Source organism: Trachymyrmex cornetzi, unplaced genomic scaffold, assembly GCF_001594075.2.
Source record: "Trachymyrmex cornetzi isolate Tcor2-1 unplaced genomic scaffold, Tcor1.1 scaffold1051, whole genome shotgun sequence".
In the NCBI taxonomy this organism is placed as follows: Eukaryota; Metazoa; Arthropoda; class Insecta; order Hymenoptera; family Formicidae; genus Trachymyrmex; species Trachymyrmex cornetzi.
In genome coordinates, this window is record NW_017295600.1 from 396,577 (window position 1) to 411,323 (window position 14,747).

Below are 14,747 nucleotides of genomic sequence, written 5' to 3' on the forward strand. Positions count from 1 at the left end.
CTCAGCTATCACCCAGCCCTATTGTAGTGCAACTGATATATGTGTACCACATAATACTGTATTTTATCTAATGTATGTGTTAACGGTGCACTCAATAAAGTTAATAATAATAATAATAATAATAATAATAATGGAAATATTAAAATTTCCTTATGAGTCTCCAAATAATAAAAATATTTTATTTATTCAAGATTAATAATTCTAAATAAAATTTAATATAAAGAAAATTATTACAACTTTTCGTTTTAATTCTCCTAATATATATAAATAAATTAATTTTTTTCTAATAAAAAAATGTTCTAAAGCATTTGTCGTGAAACGGTTTCCAAAAATGTAGTAAAATCTTCCGGTTCCAGATGCAAAAGACGACAGGATATATTCCACAATTTTTCGGCATATTGATGATTATTTGCCTTTCGATATGTAGTAGTAACTCCACAATTTCTATATATAAAAAAAGATGAGAAAGAAAGATGATAAAACAAAATATCATTACATTTATATTTTGTATAAAAATTATTTGTATAATAAGTATATGTTTTCTCTTACGAATAATAAAATCCGGTCTCAGTGGCTGTCTTTTCATCCACTGAACAATATATTGTCGTTTGTGCTCCTGTTTCAGCATTGTTAAATATTAAATGCGTGAATATAAAAAGTAGACAAGAAGGTACATTTGAAAATATTGCATCACCGACATTCCAAAATAATTTTGTTCTTGTTCCACCAGGATTTAAGGAATAAACGTTTATTCCATGAATATTTGCCTCTGAAAATTGTATAAATTTTTTATACTTTGTATAACATATACCTGATATACCTTATGTATAACTTCATATAATACGCATGTCCAAAATCAGGATTTAAAATATTAAGACTATACTATGTCTAAATAATAATATAATGGCAGATTCATAGGGTCTCAGTAAAATATATGGCTCTTATAATTTTAAGACAATGTCTTATAACCTACTATGTCTTTTGTCTTTAATAATGTACATAATAACTGTTTTGTTTTACTTAAGTTTTAAAAGTGTATACATATATGTACGTGGTGTCACACCTCATATATATATCTGTAAGACTTGAGTCACAAGACAATTTAAATAGTTTAGTTTATACCGTATATGTTTAGGCCGCTGCCTGTACGTTAGATGTTCTTGTACTTGTAATAATCCTTGTAATCCTTTTATAACTTATAAGTTGAACAAGGACACCTATCGTATATATAGCGGTATAGTACGGTGTCAAAGGCACTATTGTGCGTCATTAGTAAAGACAAAAGGTTTAGGTATAATAAAATATTTCTCGAGATTATAAGTCAGCCATTCTGCTAAGGCCCATAGTCGCGATTTTTATATTTAAGACCGTCTTAAAGGTTGGCAGGGAAATTTAAGACTACATATTAGGGGAACTTATATATATAGGTCGGAGACAAATTTCTTTATACTGAAATTATGGCTAAAATACTACATAAATATACAGTGACCGGCAAAAATAAAAAACCTTATTTATAAAACTAGTTTGGTTCATAAGGTATAACAAAATATTTACGTTATAAATTTTTTTGTACTAAAATTGAAAATGTATTCATTAATTAAACATTTTTAATTAAAAAAAGAATCATTTTTTAATTTAATGTATAATGCTATGTTGATTTTTAAAAGATTACATATTTAAGTGTGACAAAATAAAAAAGCCAGTTAACGTAATATAGTATTTCAATTTTAGAAAACAGCAACATAATTCTAATTAATAATAATAATAATAAGTTTATTCATTTCAGCTTAGCCAAGAAGGGGACTTGGTTACAATAATTCTACTACATTCACTCATCCATTCCCTCATTTACACCTTATAATTCTAATTAATAATTAATATGACTTCCTTTAGCCTCAATAATTTTTTTAAGTCTCCTTGATATACTTTCAATTAAATTTTTCAAATGTTGTGAATCCAGATTCTCCCATGCCTGCAGTTGTAATGCTTAAAAATAGGAATTCTTGTTAGTTATTCCGCATTTGTCAACCCTATTATCCAGAATTGCCCACAGATTTTTAATAGGGTTTAAATCTGGATACTGCAAAGGCCATTCGAGCTGTTTGATGCGATAGGAACGAAAAAAAGCTTGACTTTTCCTTGCTGTGTGTTTCGGATCATTATCTTGTTGAAAAATAAAATTATTTTCTAATCCGATTTTCAGCAAAGACTCTTTCAAATTTTCATTAATTACATCAATATAAACATCTGCCGTCATAATCCCATCAATTTTGACGAGATTTCCTACTGCTGCTCATGAGAAACATCCCCAGACCATAATATTTCCTCCACCATGTTTTACAGTTTTCTGAATATATCGATCTTGAAGCTCTTCTCCATGTTTTTTCCAGACTCTAATCCGTTTCCAAATAACTCGAATTTACTTTCATTTGTCCATAGAACCTTTTTCCGTAAGTCTAATGATATATTTGTGTACTTTCGAGCAAATTGCAAACGTTTTTTTTTATTAATAGCGCTGATGAAAGATCGTTTACGTGCGAACCGGCTGTGTAAATTTGCTTCACGAAGTTTGTGACGTACCGTGCAGTCAGAAGCATGAAGATTCATGTTTTTCTGAATTTTTCTAACAGTAATCTTTGAATTCTTCTAAACTTCTCGGACTGTTTTCGTTATATCCTAGTGTTTGGACGTTGCTCGTTTTTGGCCTCTTCCGCTTCTATCTGCCACCGATCCAATTGACTGGAACTTCCTACTGATTTGTTCTACTGCTCCTCTACTTATTCCGTAGTTTTTAGTAATGTTCCGTTAAGAAAAATCTTTTTTAATGTCCCGCACAATTAGGTTTCGGACCTGTATCGAAATTGATTTTCCTTCTATTTTTAATGTAATAAATTCACGAACTTCGGACAGTAACCGAAACAAGCTGATGTCAGAAACAAATGAATCCAATGACGTGAACTGAGCGTAATAACGCAAACATGACCAACTTCAAAACAACCAATATAATCACAAAGTACTGTACATATTGACACAAGACGTTAGTGGCTTTTTTATTTTGTCAATTTAAGAAATAGCAATATTTAAGAAATATAAATATATTTGGAAGATAAAAAATAATTTATGCAACTTTTTAGATAAAACCTCGAAATAAATTATAAATGCTTCATATTTCATCAATAAAAGCAGCATTGTTTTAATATTTTTATTATTTTATAAAACGAAACAGGATAACTGAGGAGGTGGCTTTTTATTTTTGCCGGTCACTATATAGCGTTTTAATTGTGATATTCGTAATCGGGAAAGTCGCCTGAAGGCTCGTACAGAGCGATTTTTTTGGAAAAAAAGTAAAATAAAAATTCTCATTCTAATCTCACACGATGTGTACTATATACATATAGTGCATTTATTGAGGTGCATATAATTTCCCCAGCAAACGAGAATGGATTGAAATGGATTCAGATTTTCAGAAATACGGATTCATGAATGTTAAAATGAATCTTTTTCAATCCTGAATGCATTTTTATTCATTTATAGGAATGGCATGGAGTATATTTCTATGCCTTTCAATCTAAAAATAATATTATAGTATTTTGTGTGCATCGTGAATACTGCTTAGTTTAAAATTCTGAATAGGAAATGCGGTTTTTTAATCCAATTGAATAAAAAAAAGTTTTTCTTTTAAAATGAGCCATGAATACTATTCAATTCAAAATTGTGAGTAGAAAATCCATTATTTCATTTAAAAATCAATACAATCAAATAATGCCTATTCGAGCCAACATAGGATAATGAATGAGACTCTACATCTGCATAAACAACTTAATAACGTTTCGATGATCATTGTAACAGGAAGTACGATAACATTGCCGTTACATTACTACTCTTAAATGACTTCTTGTTAATGTTTCACATGCGAGCATTGATAAGAATCGAAACGTTTGCAATTATAATTATGTTAATTTAAATAAATCAATCTTCACATTGTCATCCTATGTTGGCTCGAATAGGCATTATTTGATTGTATTGATTTATCTCAATCGAGCTTTATACTTAATTTATTAATTCAATTAATTATATTGTTTATTTAAAATGCATCGCGAATGCTATTTTATTCAGAAATACGAATAAGAAATTTTTCGTTTTAATTTAACTAAATTAAGAAAAATTGCACCGTAAAAATATATCATAAATTCTATTTTATTTAATAGTTACAAGAAACATAAAAAGAACTACATAAAAAGAACTAAATATGTACAATAAATGTTACTTAAATATAAATTCCTTATTTTTAATTAATAAATTAATTGCTTTTATATATATTTTATATTAATGCGTTCTTTGATTATATAGTTAGTGTATATTTTTTGTATAAAAGTTTTAAAATAATAACTATAGAATTTCATATAATTACTACTTTTTAATTTATTTAAACTTTTACATGTATAAAAATTTTTGATATGGAATCCAATCCATTTTTATGGATTTAGAATATGGATTCAGATGGATTGAAAATTTCCAATCCATTTCAATCCATTTTTGTTTGCTGGGTTATTAAATTTATTATAACTTGTCAAAAATCAATTTGCAAAATCCGGCTCTGTACGTGTTTTCGCAGCTTAATTCATAAAAAAAGAAGGCAAAAAGGTCTTAATACCATATACTTCTAGAGGTACAATCAATACGATGTTACAATTACTTTAAAGCGATCTTAAAATAAGAACGGATTACCGCTCTAAGGCCGGTAGTCATAGTCAGATCTTATATTCAAGACCGTCTTAAGTACGGTCTTAAGAAGTCATGAACCAATCAGAGGGCTGCATTAGCGTCTTAAGGCATTATTTAAGACGATCTTGAAATAAGAATCGACTATGAATACCGGCCTAAGATATCTTATGTCTCAATTTTGAACTTTTTAACATATAAGTGCTGTCTGAGTTAAATCTATCTTCTGTGCATTTTTCTTTATTACTATGTGATAAATTATTATAATTGATTAACATGTAAAATATTAATTAATTAGTATTAAATGAAAAAAATATGATTTATATATAATTGTTAATGCTTTTCAACATACTTTTCAATCGACAAGTTCCTTAGTGAACAGGATGTTTGCCAGTTTGCTTTGTGCATAATATTTTAATAGTGAATAAGATCTCTCTCTATTAATATCCTCAAAATCTATGTCAGCAACTATAACAGAACATTTTGTTAAAATTGAATTTTAAACAAGAATTTTAATCTCAGAAAATATTTTAGTTTATTTTTAAACCGCTAAAACATTACTTTACATACAAATATGTATAAATGACGAGACATTGATTATTCTGCAGATGGGAGAAGATAATTGCATTTTTGGCAGTAATAAAAGTGTCAAAAGGAAATGGCCAAGATAGTTGACTTGTAGTGTTTTTTCATTTCCATCTTCCGTCTTCTCATATGAAGGCATAATCACACCGGCATTATTTATAAGTATGTGAATAGCTGCTTCGTTTGTCAGCAAGTTTTTAGCGCAATTTCTCACGCTCTTAAAACTACTTAGGTCCAGAAAATAAATATCAAGCTCACCTACATTATTTTTATATTCATTCCTTTTTATTCTAAAAATAACCATAGATTTTATAAATGACATCATTATCTTCTTCAACTTGCCAAAATTTAATTTTAAAAAATACAGTTTTAAATGAAAAAAGAATAAAATTAAAGTAAATACCCGGTAAAAAATGTTCCATGCATGAATATATATAAATATGTATAAACATACATAAACACGCAAAAATATTCATAAATATGTATAATATATATATGAAATATGTCTATACATGTTTATGCATCCTTTTTTCTTTTATAAAATTACTTTTTAGTGTAATATAGAAATAATAATAGTAATGTAAAAACATTAAAAATAATTATAAAGGTAATTTTCGCACTGTTTGTTAAAAAAAAAAATCAAGTTTAAAGAAATGTAAAAAAATTATTTATATATAATTATACAAATTATACATAATTATGTATAAGTAATTTTTTTATATTTTTCCAAACTTGTTTTTTTCTAAAACAAACAATGCGAAAATTATCCCTTTAATTATTTTTATCTGTTTTCACATATTACTATTATTATTTATAATACACTAAAAAGTAATTTTACTATAGAAAGAAGGATGTATGGACATATTTCATATATAATTAAACATGTTTATAAATATTTATGCGTGTTTATGTATGTTTATACATATTTATATATATTCATGCACGAAAAATTTTGGCGAATCTGACATGATGAACAAATATCTAGATGCGATGTGTTTGATCGAAGAAAAATTAATTTCGAGCGAGAAAATATCAATAACGCCAAATGTGCAAATAGTGAAATGAATCACATCGCTGAAGATGACTCAAATGGAGTCGAAACGTCCGATTTTGTTTTAATCCGGTGTGAGGAATTCAGAAATACACATATAATTGTTAAATAATAGCACATGAATTGCCGTGTGATTCCCCTACAGCACAAAAGTTGCAACAATACTGCTGTAATATTGCATGTTGCAATAATATGTAGCGTTATTACAGCTATATTCCTGCAAGTTTCGTGCTGTACGGGTTACTTATATGTATATACTCTCAAATATCTGTTATTTAAATATTAATTTGTAATTACTTCTTACTACATATATAAGATTATATATTTACCTTGACGGTGGATTATTTTTTATATCTTCAATTGCTTCATTTGCTAGTTCCATATTTACATCAGCCATAATTACTCTAGCGCCTGAAACAATTATATACACGTAATATTTAATTACATAAATTTGGTATTTGATCTTTTGATCAATAACACATTTAGATTTCATATAAGCTATATAACATACATTTACTTAAATTTCAAAATTTAGAATATCTTAAATTATCATTTCATTAAAATCACCTTTTGCGTATAAATTCCTGGCAGTCTCCTTGCCGATACCACTACATGCCCCTGTTATTACAACAGTTTTGCCGTCAAGACGTACTTTGCTCGTACACATTTTACTGAAATACCGCATTTTATGATGCTTCTCTAACAACCAATATGCGATTGCTTATTTCTAGTGTAAGTTCACTATCGATTTCACTAAAAATGTTGTATTTTATTTTACGTGAGGTAAGATAAACTGATTCTATCATTTATATATGTGTACATGTATATGCAGGGAGAGAGAGAGTGAGGGGAAGAAGAGGGGGAGGGAAGGGAGGAGGGGGAAGGAAAGAGAGAGAGGGAGAAGGTAAGGGAGATTTAGCGTAGCAAGACTGTAGACCTGTTCTTTTTAGCTGAACTTTTGTATCGGTTCATCTTTCTTCCTTTTCTTTCGTTTTGGAGAGAAAAGGAAGAAAGATGAACCGGAGCAAAAGTTCAGCTAAAAAGAACATGCCTAATGAGGGATAAGGAAGAGAAAAGTGTGTAAATTAGACAGGGGAGTCTGTGGGAAAGAGACTTTAAAATATAATAGTAATAAGGCTCAATAAATTAAAAAAAAATGAAAGAAAAAGAGCTATGAGCCTAAGAGTTAGTCGTTAGAAATAGAAATTTTAAAAAATCACAGGATAAATATGTCATTTAATCAGAATATAAAACTTTAATTTGCCGGCACTAAACAATATAACACAAACAAACGTTTCGATCCCTGTTGGATCATTATCGATGTTAAATACACAAAAATAGAACGGTGAAAATATTACAAAGTTAAAATATATAAAAATTACAATTCGCTCTCAATCGCAAGCAAAAATATAATAAAACTCACAGTAGTTAATATAATAAAATTCGCTCAGTATGAGTTGAAAGTTATGTGAACGTTGTAATAGGTAACAATATGTGTGCTTCCGGTTATCGGTTGTAAATTAAAATAATTCGTATCTGTTAAAAAGTACATAAATATTTTAAACATATAATATTGAGTATATCAAATAAAACGCAAAGTATAAAAATATAATATATGAGGCAAAGAATAAAATTAAAAATTAACCATAAAAAAGTATTCTAAGATTTAACACGTAGCAAACAAATTATTCAGTCGTAATAATAAAAAATTATATGATATCTAGTTACTAAGTAAGTTCAAAATCTGTTTGTCAATAAAATTAGGAGAAGGAAAATTTTAATGGAATCTATTAAGAATTGAAATAGAATTGTTTCTAACAAAGTTGATAATATTTTTAGGACGACCAATAATATTACTTTCAATTTGTTTGATAAATTCGATTAAAGTATTTTCTTTGTTATTTTTATTAATAGGAAGTCCAAATTTCTCACCAAGCTGTAATAAATATTGAACTTCTAAGGGAATGTCAAAGAGACTTTACTTTTTTCAGAATTGATAAAGATATAATCTTTTAAACATATGTTTTAAACTGTTCAAAACATGCTTAACTAATTTTTAACATATTTTAAGCATGTTTTTTATGGTATTGTTTAAAGCATGCATGAAGCATTAAAAACATGTTTAAAAAAAAAACACAATGTCTTTTTCTTTTTTGTAGTTCTTTCTTTCCCTCCCTTTTTACTTATTTCTGGTGCATTATAGTGGTTCGAATTGATCAGTAAATAGCGCAAAAATTTTTATGTCATTTTAAACTTTTTTTTGTCATTTAAGGAAATCTTAAAGAATACATTATTGAAGATTAAATGTGCTACTAACTGCTACTCGAGCTTTAAATTATTAACAAAAATAATGCATGTATGTCCACTTCAATCCATTTTCGTTTATATTATAGAATTTGCACGTCTGTCGATAAATATTTTCCATGTAATATGAAGCAGAATTATGCGGTATAATTCTGCCTCATGCTACGCGGAAGATGTTAATCGTGAGACGTGCAAATCCTAGTAATCGAGGAATAAAATAGATTCAGATGGATTCAGATGTTCAAAAGTACGCGTTCGCCAATAATGAAATTAATTATTTTCAATTCTAATGCGTTTTTATTCATTTGTAGGAATTGCATGAGGCATATTTCCATGTTTTCCAATTTAAAAAAAAATGCAGTTCTTTATATTGGGAAATTCGATATATCGTTACGCTACCTGGCGGGAGATATCGGAATTAGTGCGGGTAGATAACTTCGTATTTATATGGCAATCAGCTAAATTTTAGTACAAATTAGTTAAAAAAAAATGGAACTTTCACCACGAACAAATAAAAGTAAAGTTTTTTGTTGTGTCTTTGGCTGCACCAGTCAAGCTCGTAAGAATAACACTGTTAGATTTTTCATTTTCCTCAAGAGGGCAAATCTCGTTAGTTTTACTATAGTAGGTGTCGAACTAGTAAAAACACAAATTTCTCCTATAGATATTTTTATTTTTATTTATTTACTACAGCTTGTATTTACGTGTAACAACTGTATAGTATAAGAACTTGTTGGTTAGGTTACCTACTCGCAGTAGTTCTGACCGTTGGCGCTAGATGAAAGCTCCGCCCCCATTGAATTTCCCAATAAGGTGAGGAAAAAATACCAGGACAACTAAATAATTTCTGAACGGTTCGAGATAGAGGATTAAAGTTTATAGGGATGCACATACACACATACACACACACCACATTTCTTCCCACATGCACATTTATCCACACGTGCCCGCACAAAGTCTTTCTCACGTCTTCGCCGTGAGCCCTCCGCTACACTGCGAAATTTCAATGTTTAACTCATCATAACTCTGCGAAAAAAAAATCGCAGAGACCTGGGAACACCACGCGTTGTTCTCGTCTTAGAAAGCCCTTTCAAACGAGCCCACACTTGACCCCACGTGCAATTTAAGATTTATCCGCCCCCGGAAGTGTTAAAATGGGCGTTTTTTCTATTAAATGATAGATTTTATGATGCCATTTGAATCCGTATAAACTTCAAACCTTTATCTCGAACCGTTCAGAAATTATTTAGATGTCCCGGTATTTTTTCTTCACCCTGTATATTACGTGTATACCGTAAATATTACACAATTCAAAATTATGAATAGAAGACGCAGTTACAATCCAATTGATTCTAACAGAAAGTTTTTTCATTCAATTGTAGAATCTAAAAAAAGTGAAAATAGACTATATGAATGCTATTAAAACATAAAAAATAATTAAAGGGATAACTTTCGCATTGTTTGTTTTAGAAAAAATCAAGTTTAGAAAAATACAAAAAAAATTGCTCATACATAATTATGCATAATTTTATATATAATTATACATAAATAACTTTTTTACATTTCTTCAAACTTGATTTTTTCTAAAACAAATAGTGCGAAAATTATCTTTTTAATTATTTTTAATGTTTTCACATTACTATTATTATTTCTATTATATTCAAAAGTAATTTTACAAAAAAAAGGATGTATATATACACACACATATGTATGGACATATTTCATATATATAATTATACATGGTTATGAATATTTATGTGTATTCATGTATGTTTATACATATTCATACATATTCATGTATAAAAAATTTTTTACCGAGTGGAAATTTTTAATAGATCCGTACAGAAAAAAACCAATTTATAATACTTATTTTAGCAATAAAATTGGATTAATCGATATTATAGCTGATTGACAATTTAAATCTATTCGAATCCATCTGAAGCCATAAAAAATAAATTTATTTGAATAAAAACAATTATACTGTATTCTCGCATATGAATGAATGATTCAATTTTATCACGTTCAATTCATTTTTATCCATATACATGGACTAAGAATTTGGATTTAAATGAATTAAAATTTTAATCCCTTTTCGCAGATACTGGGAAGTTGCGCCTAAGCGCAACATAATGAGATCTTTTATCTGTATGTTCTAATTAATGGAAAGATTCTTTAATCCAGTTCCTAAAGGGTTTTAAGGAAGTAAATGAGATTTATTTTAATAGTGTACAATTATTTCTTTTAATTTTATGTACAAATTAATTTAGGAGTCTGTGTTCACCATGTATAAGAGGTCAGACTAAGAAATTTTTTATGTAGGTGTCATTTGAATGATATCTTTTTTCCTCTAAAATCGTTGCATTAAAGGTGCCTCTATATATTCGCAAATCGCAAAACGTAGTTCTCAAATGTTGATGCAGAATGATAATTACGCCAAGATACACACAGATAAAAACTAATCGCACGCAAAGAAAAAAACAATGGAAATTTTCATTTTGCGTTTTCATTATATAATAAATCTTTCTAAAAACAAAAGACGTCAAGTGTGCATGTACCTCTCATAAAAAATTGTTACATAAACTAAAAGAAAAAATCGTTACATAAATAATATAATTCAAGTGATAATATTATTAATTTTTTATTATAAATTACCCCTCAGTAGCACGTATGCATATATTAAAAAAAAATGAAATAAAATCTTTAAGTTGCGCCAATTGCAAAAAGGATATATATTTTCTTGCAACATATAACATTTAATTAACGAGAAAAAGTAATACGTACCTTTATCTTTCTATTCAAGAGTCTTTTATATTTGCAATGGAATACAACATTTAATCTCAAAAAATTAAAGATGAAGCATCACAAAATGAGAAAATTTTATTAAAATAACAAAATTTTTATGTAAAAAAACTTGGCGCGCTGCTAGACCTCAAAATATGATAAGTAAATGTTACATAAAAGAAATAAACGATGTTTACTGTTTAATACTAGAAATTTAAAATATCTATTACGGTCGAAGCTGAATCTTCGTTGTTTAAATAATTCAATCTTGAATTACTAATATATACTATATATGTACTTGCATATATATCATATTGTAGTCTTTTTCAAACTGCGCGCCGAATTATTTTTCCGGACTAAATAAACGCAATTAAAACTACTCTAACAATCGCGAATTAAATTGACAAGCAATTTAATAATTTGATGCTATCATTAAGCACCATATATTATAAAGATGTTAATATGTTAAAAACTGTTAATAAATTTATTGCGAAAAATATTACCTCGACCGGGACTTGAACTCGGATCTCTTGTATTCCGTACGAGCGTCCTAAGTCATTAGACCGAGGTGGTTTAATTAGTATTTCACTTGTTGGAAGAGCACATAAATTAATTTTTTGTGGTACTTTCATTAATATTCCATTTTGATACGAAAGTGAAATTAAATGGATAATTATCTGTTTTGTCAATGTTATTTTATTTTTAAATAATATATGTATATCATTTCCTTCATAACGTTCACATAATTTATCATTTAATTTAGACCAATGTGAAAATGAAGTATTTAGTGAATCATTAAGATTAAAACTTTTCTTGTTCGAATTGTTAACAGAAATTGAGAAAATAAAATTATTATTAGTAGTAACTTTTGTATCACCACATGTTATATGCATCGACAAGTAGAAATAATTTGATGCTCAACCAAATTTTCTATAAAATCATATTTAGTACAAAGAGCTACAACAAAATCAAATGCATCTCGTTTAATACTAGTCGAAAAATACTCCTCCTAGATATTTTCGTACTGCGTAGGTACTCAAATTAAGTACTCCGTTTTCATATCGATGCGCTAATATATTTAAAACATTTCGTTTATCAGAATTAAATAATTGATTTCTAATAATATTTAAATGAAGTAAACATTGTAATGTAGCATTGGCATAGCATGAAACTTTGTCAGTATTTTGAAAACCATGTATAACCCAAGAAGTAGTACTTTGTCGAACTTTTTGCTCTAACTATTGAACGGAAGTTATTATTTTCGGTAATGTCCATGGTACATCTTTAATTTTACGATAACTCTTATGAAATAGTAACAATTTGTGCTTCTGGTTTATGTAGTCGTTTTAGCCGATTATATTCAATAATTGCTTCTTCACTAACTATTATAGATGAAGGATCATAATTAATCAAATACGCATTAAGGTTCACTTTCGTTGCTAATTTTACTTTAATTTTATATTAAAATTAGAATTCTATGAAGGTATTGTGAACAGCAGCTTAATGGACGCTTTATATACCTACATGTTACACGTACAGATGGTGACAGGTATGCCATAACACCTGAAATTGTACGAGTATTGGGAGACATTCAGAGTACGTTAATGTGTCCCAATACTCGTACAATTTCAGGTGCTAAGGCATACCTGTCACCGTCTGTACGACTGAAAAAATTTAAAAAGCTGAAATCCCTTTTTGGAAAACGATCTCCAAATTTCGGTATCGGCTGCACCAATTTTATTCGGACTGGTCGCAATCGGATTTATAAGACTATCCGATCAAATTCATCGTATAGTCCTGTAAATCCGATAAATTTGATCGGATAGTCTTATAAATCCGATCAAAATCAATCGGAAATATCCGTTTGTTACTTTTTGAACGGACATTTTTCTCAGTGCATGAATATATACTCAATAACGTTCACACGCGATCAAGCGGTCTGTTTTATATTTTATACACTTTTAATTTAAAAGTGAAGGCCACAGTACAGACTTTTGCATAACGCATAACGCATAAGCGAATCAATTAATCAGAATCTTCCCTTTCCTCCCATTCCATGGAAAAGAAGAATTTCGATTGGTTGATTCCCTTATGCACTATGCATTATGCGTTATGTAAGAGTCTGTGCTGCGGCCATAACTTATTAAAGCATTAAAGTAATTATACATGGGCTGCGTTCGGGGAGCGCACTATCAACGCTATTTGTGTCATACTATCCTTGTTTCACGTTTAATTGATGATGAAGATAGAATGACACAAATAGTGCTAATATCGTCTCTCCGAACCCACCCAGTGAAATGTCGACATATAATACAGTGCTAATGAAACTATAGATAAATAAATCGGTAAATGCCAGCAATAAACGAGTGCCATCTACCGTTGAAAATATGAAAAGGAGATGACTTTTTGAGGCGATGACGTATCTTACAAACATATAATTCTGACATTTCGGATTTCGCATCACGATATCTTCATTCGTAGGACTCGTAGAGGTAAAATAAACGCTTATTATATAATTCGGACCCAAGCTGTCGATTGAGCTCATATTCAGAACTCGATCGGTTTAGCCTTTATTAAAAAACCGATAATTTCGGATGTTCGCAATTCGCTGACTTGCGTAAAGACACGGGGTCTCGCGCTGCGCGCCCACATGGCGCTAGACACTACCGTGTCTTTTGATAGTAATTATTGTTTAAATCTACAAATCGCAAAAGTTTTTATCTGTGTGTATCTTGCGTGATCATCATTCTTCGTCAGTATTTGAGAACTATATTTTGCGATTTGCGAATTATACATAGAGGCACCTTTAATGCAACGATTTTAGAGGAGAAAAGATGTCATTCAAATGACATCTACATACAAAAATTTCTAAATCTGACCTCTTATACATGGTGAACAGACTCCTAAATTAATATGTACATAAAATTAAAAGAAATAATTGTAGGTATACTGTTAAAATAAATCTCATTTACTTCCTTAAAACCTTTTAGGGATTGGATTACAGAAATCGTCCCATTAATTAGATACGGATGAAAGATCTCATTATGTTTCCTCTTTTATTCTATCCTATTTTTATACAGAAAATTAAACTCTGCGGTCTTTGTCTAGTTATATATGGCGGTGTCACGTAATTGCTTACTAATAGAGGTGATATATACAGAGTGTCCCGACCTTTTTTTGTCAATCACTTTTGTGTAGATAGAGCGGACTAAACTGAGTCGAACAGTCCTTTATCATTTTCCAATTTTCGCAATAGTTAACAAGATATTAATTACTAAAAATTGCAAAATATTGGTCTTAAATA

At 29.1% G+C, this 14,747-nt stretch overlaps 1 protein-coding gene across 1 annotated transcript; it reads right to left on the reverse strand.

Moving 5' to 3' along the window:
* Positions 1-299: 299 nt before the first annotated feature.
* LOC108759570 (retinol dehydrogenase 12-like) lies at positions 300-7,043 on the reverse strand. The gene is made up of 6 exons (XM_018505072.1): positions 6,926-7,043; positions 6,688-6,769; positions 5,293-5,597; positions 5,087-5,190; positions 550-794; positions 300-444 (listed from the first exon to the last, which is right to left on the reverse strand). The coding sequence occupies exons 1-6, from the start codon at positions 7,041-7,043 to the stop codon at positions 300-302; spliced, it is 999 nt and encodes a 332-aa protein (XP_018360574.1).
* Positions 7,044-14,747: the final 7,704 nt, after the last annotated feature.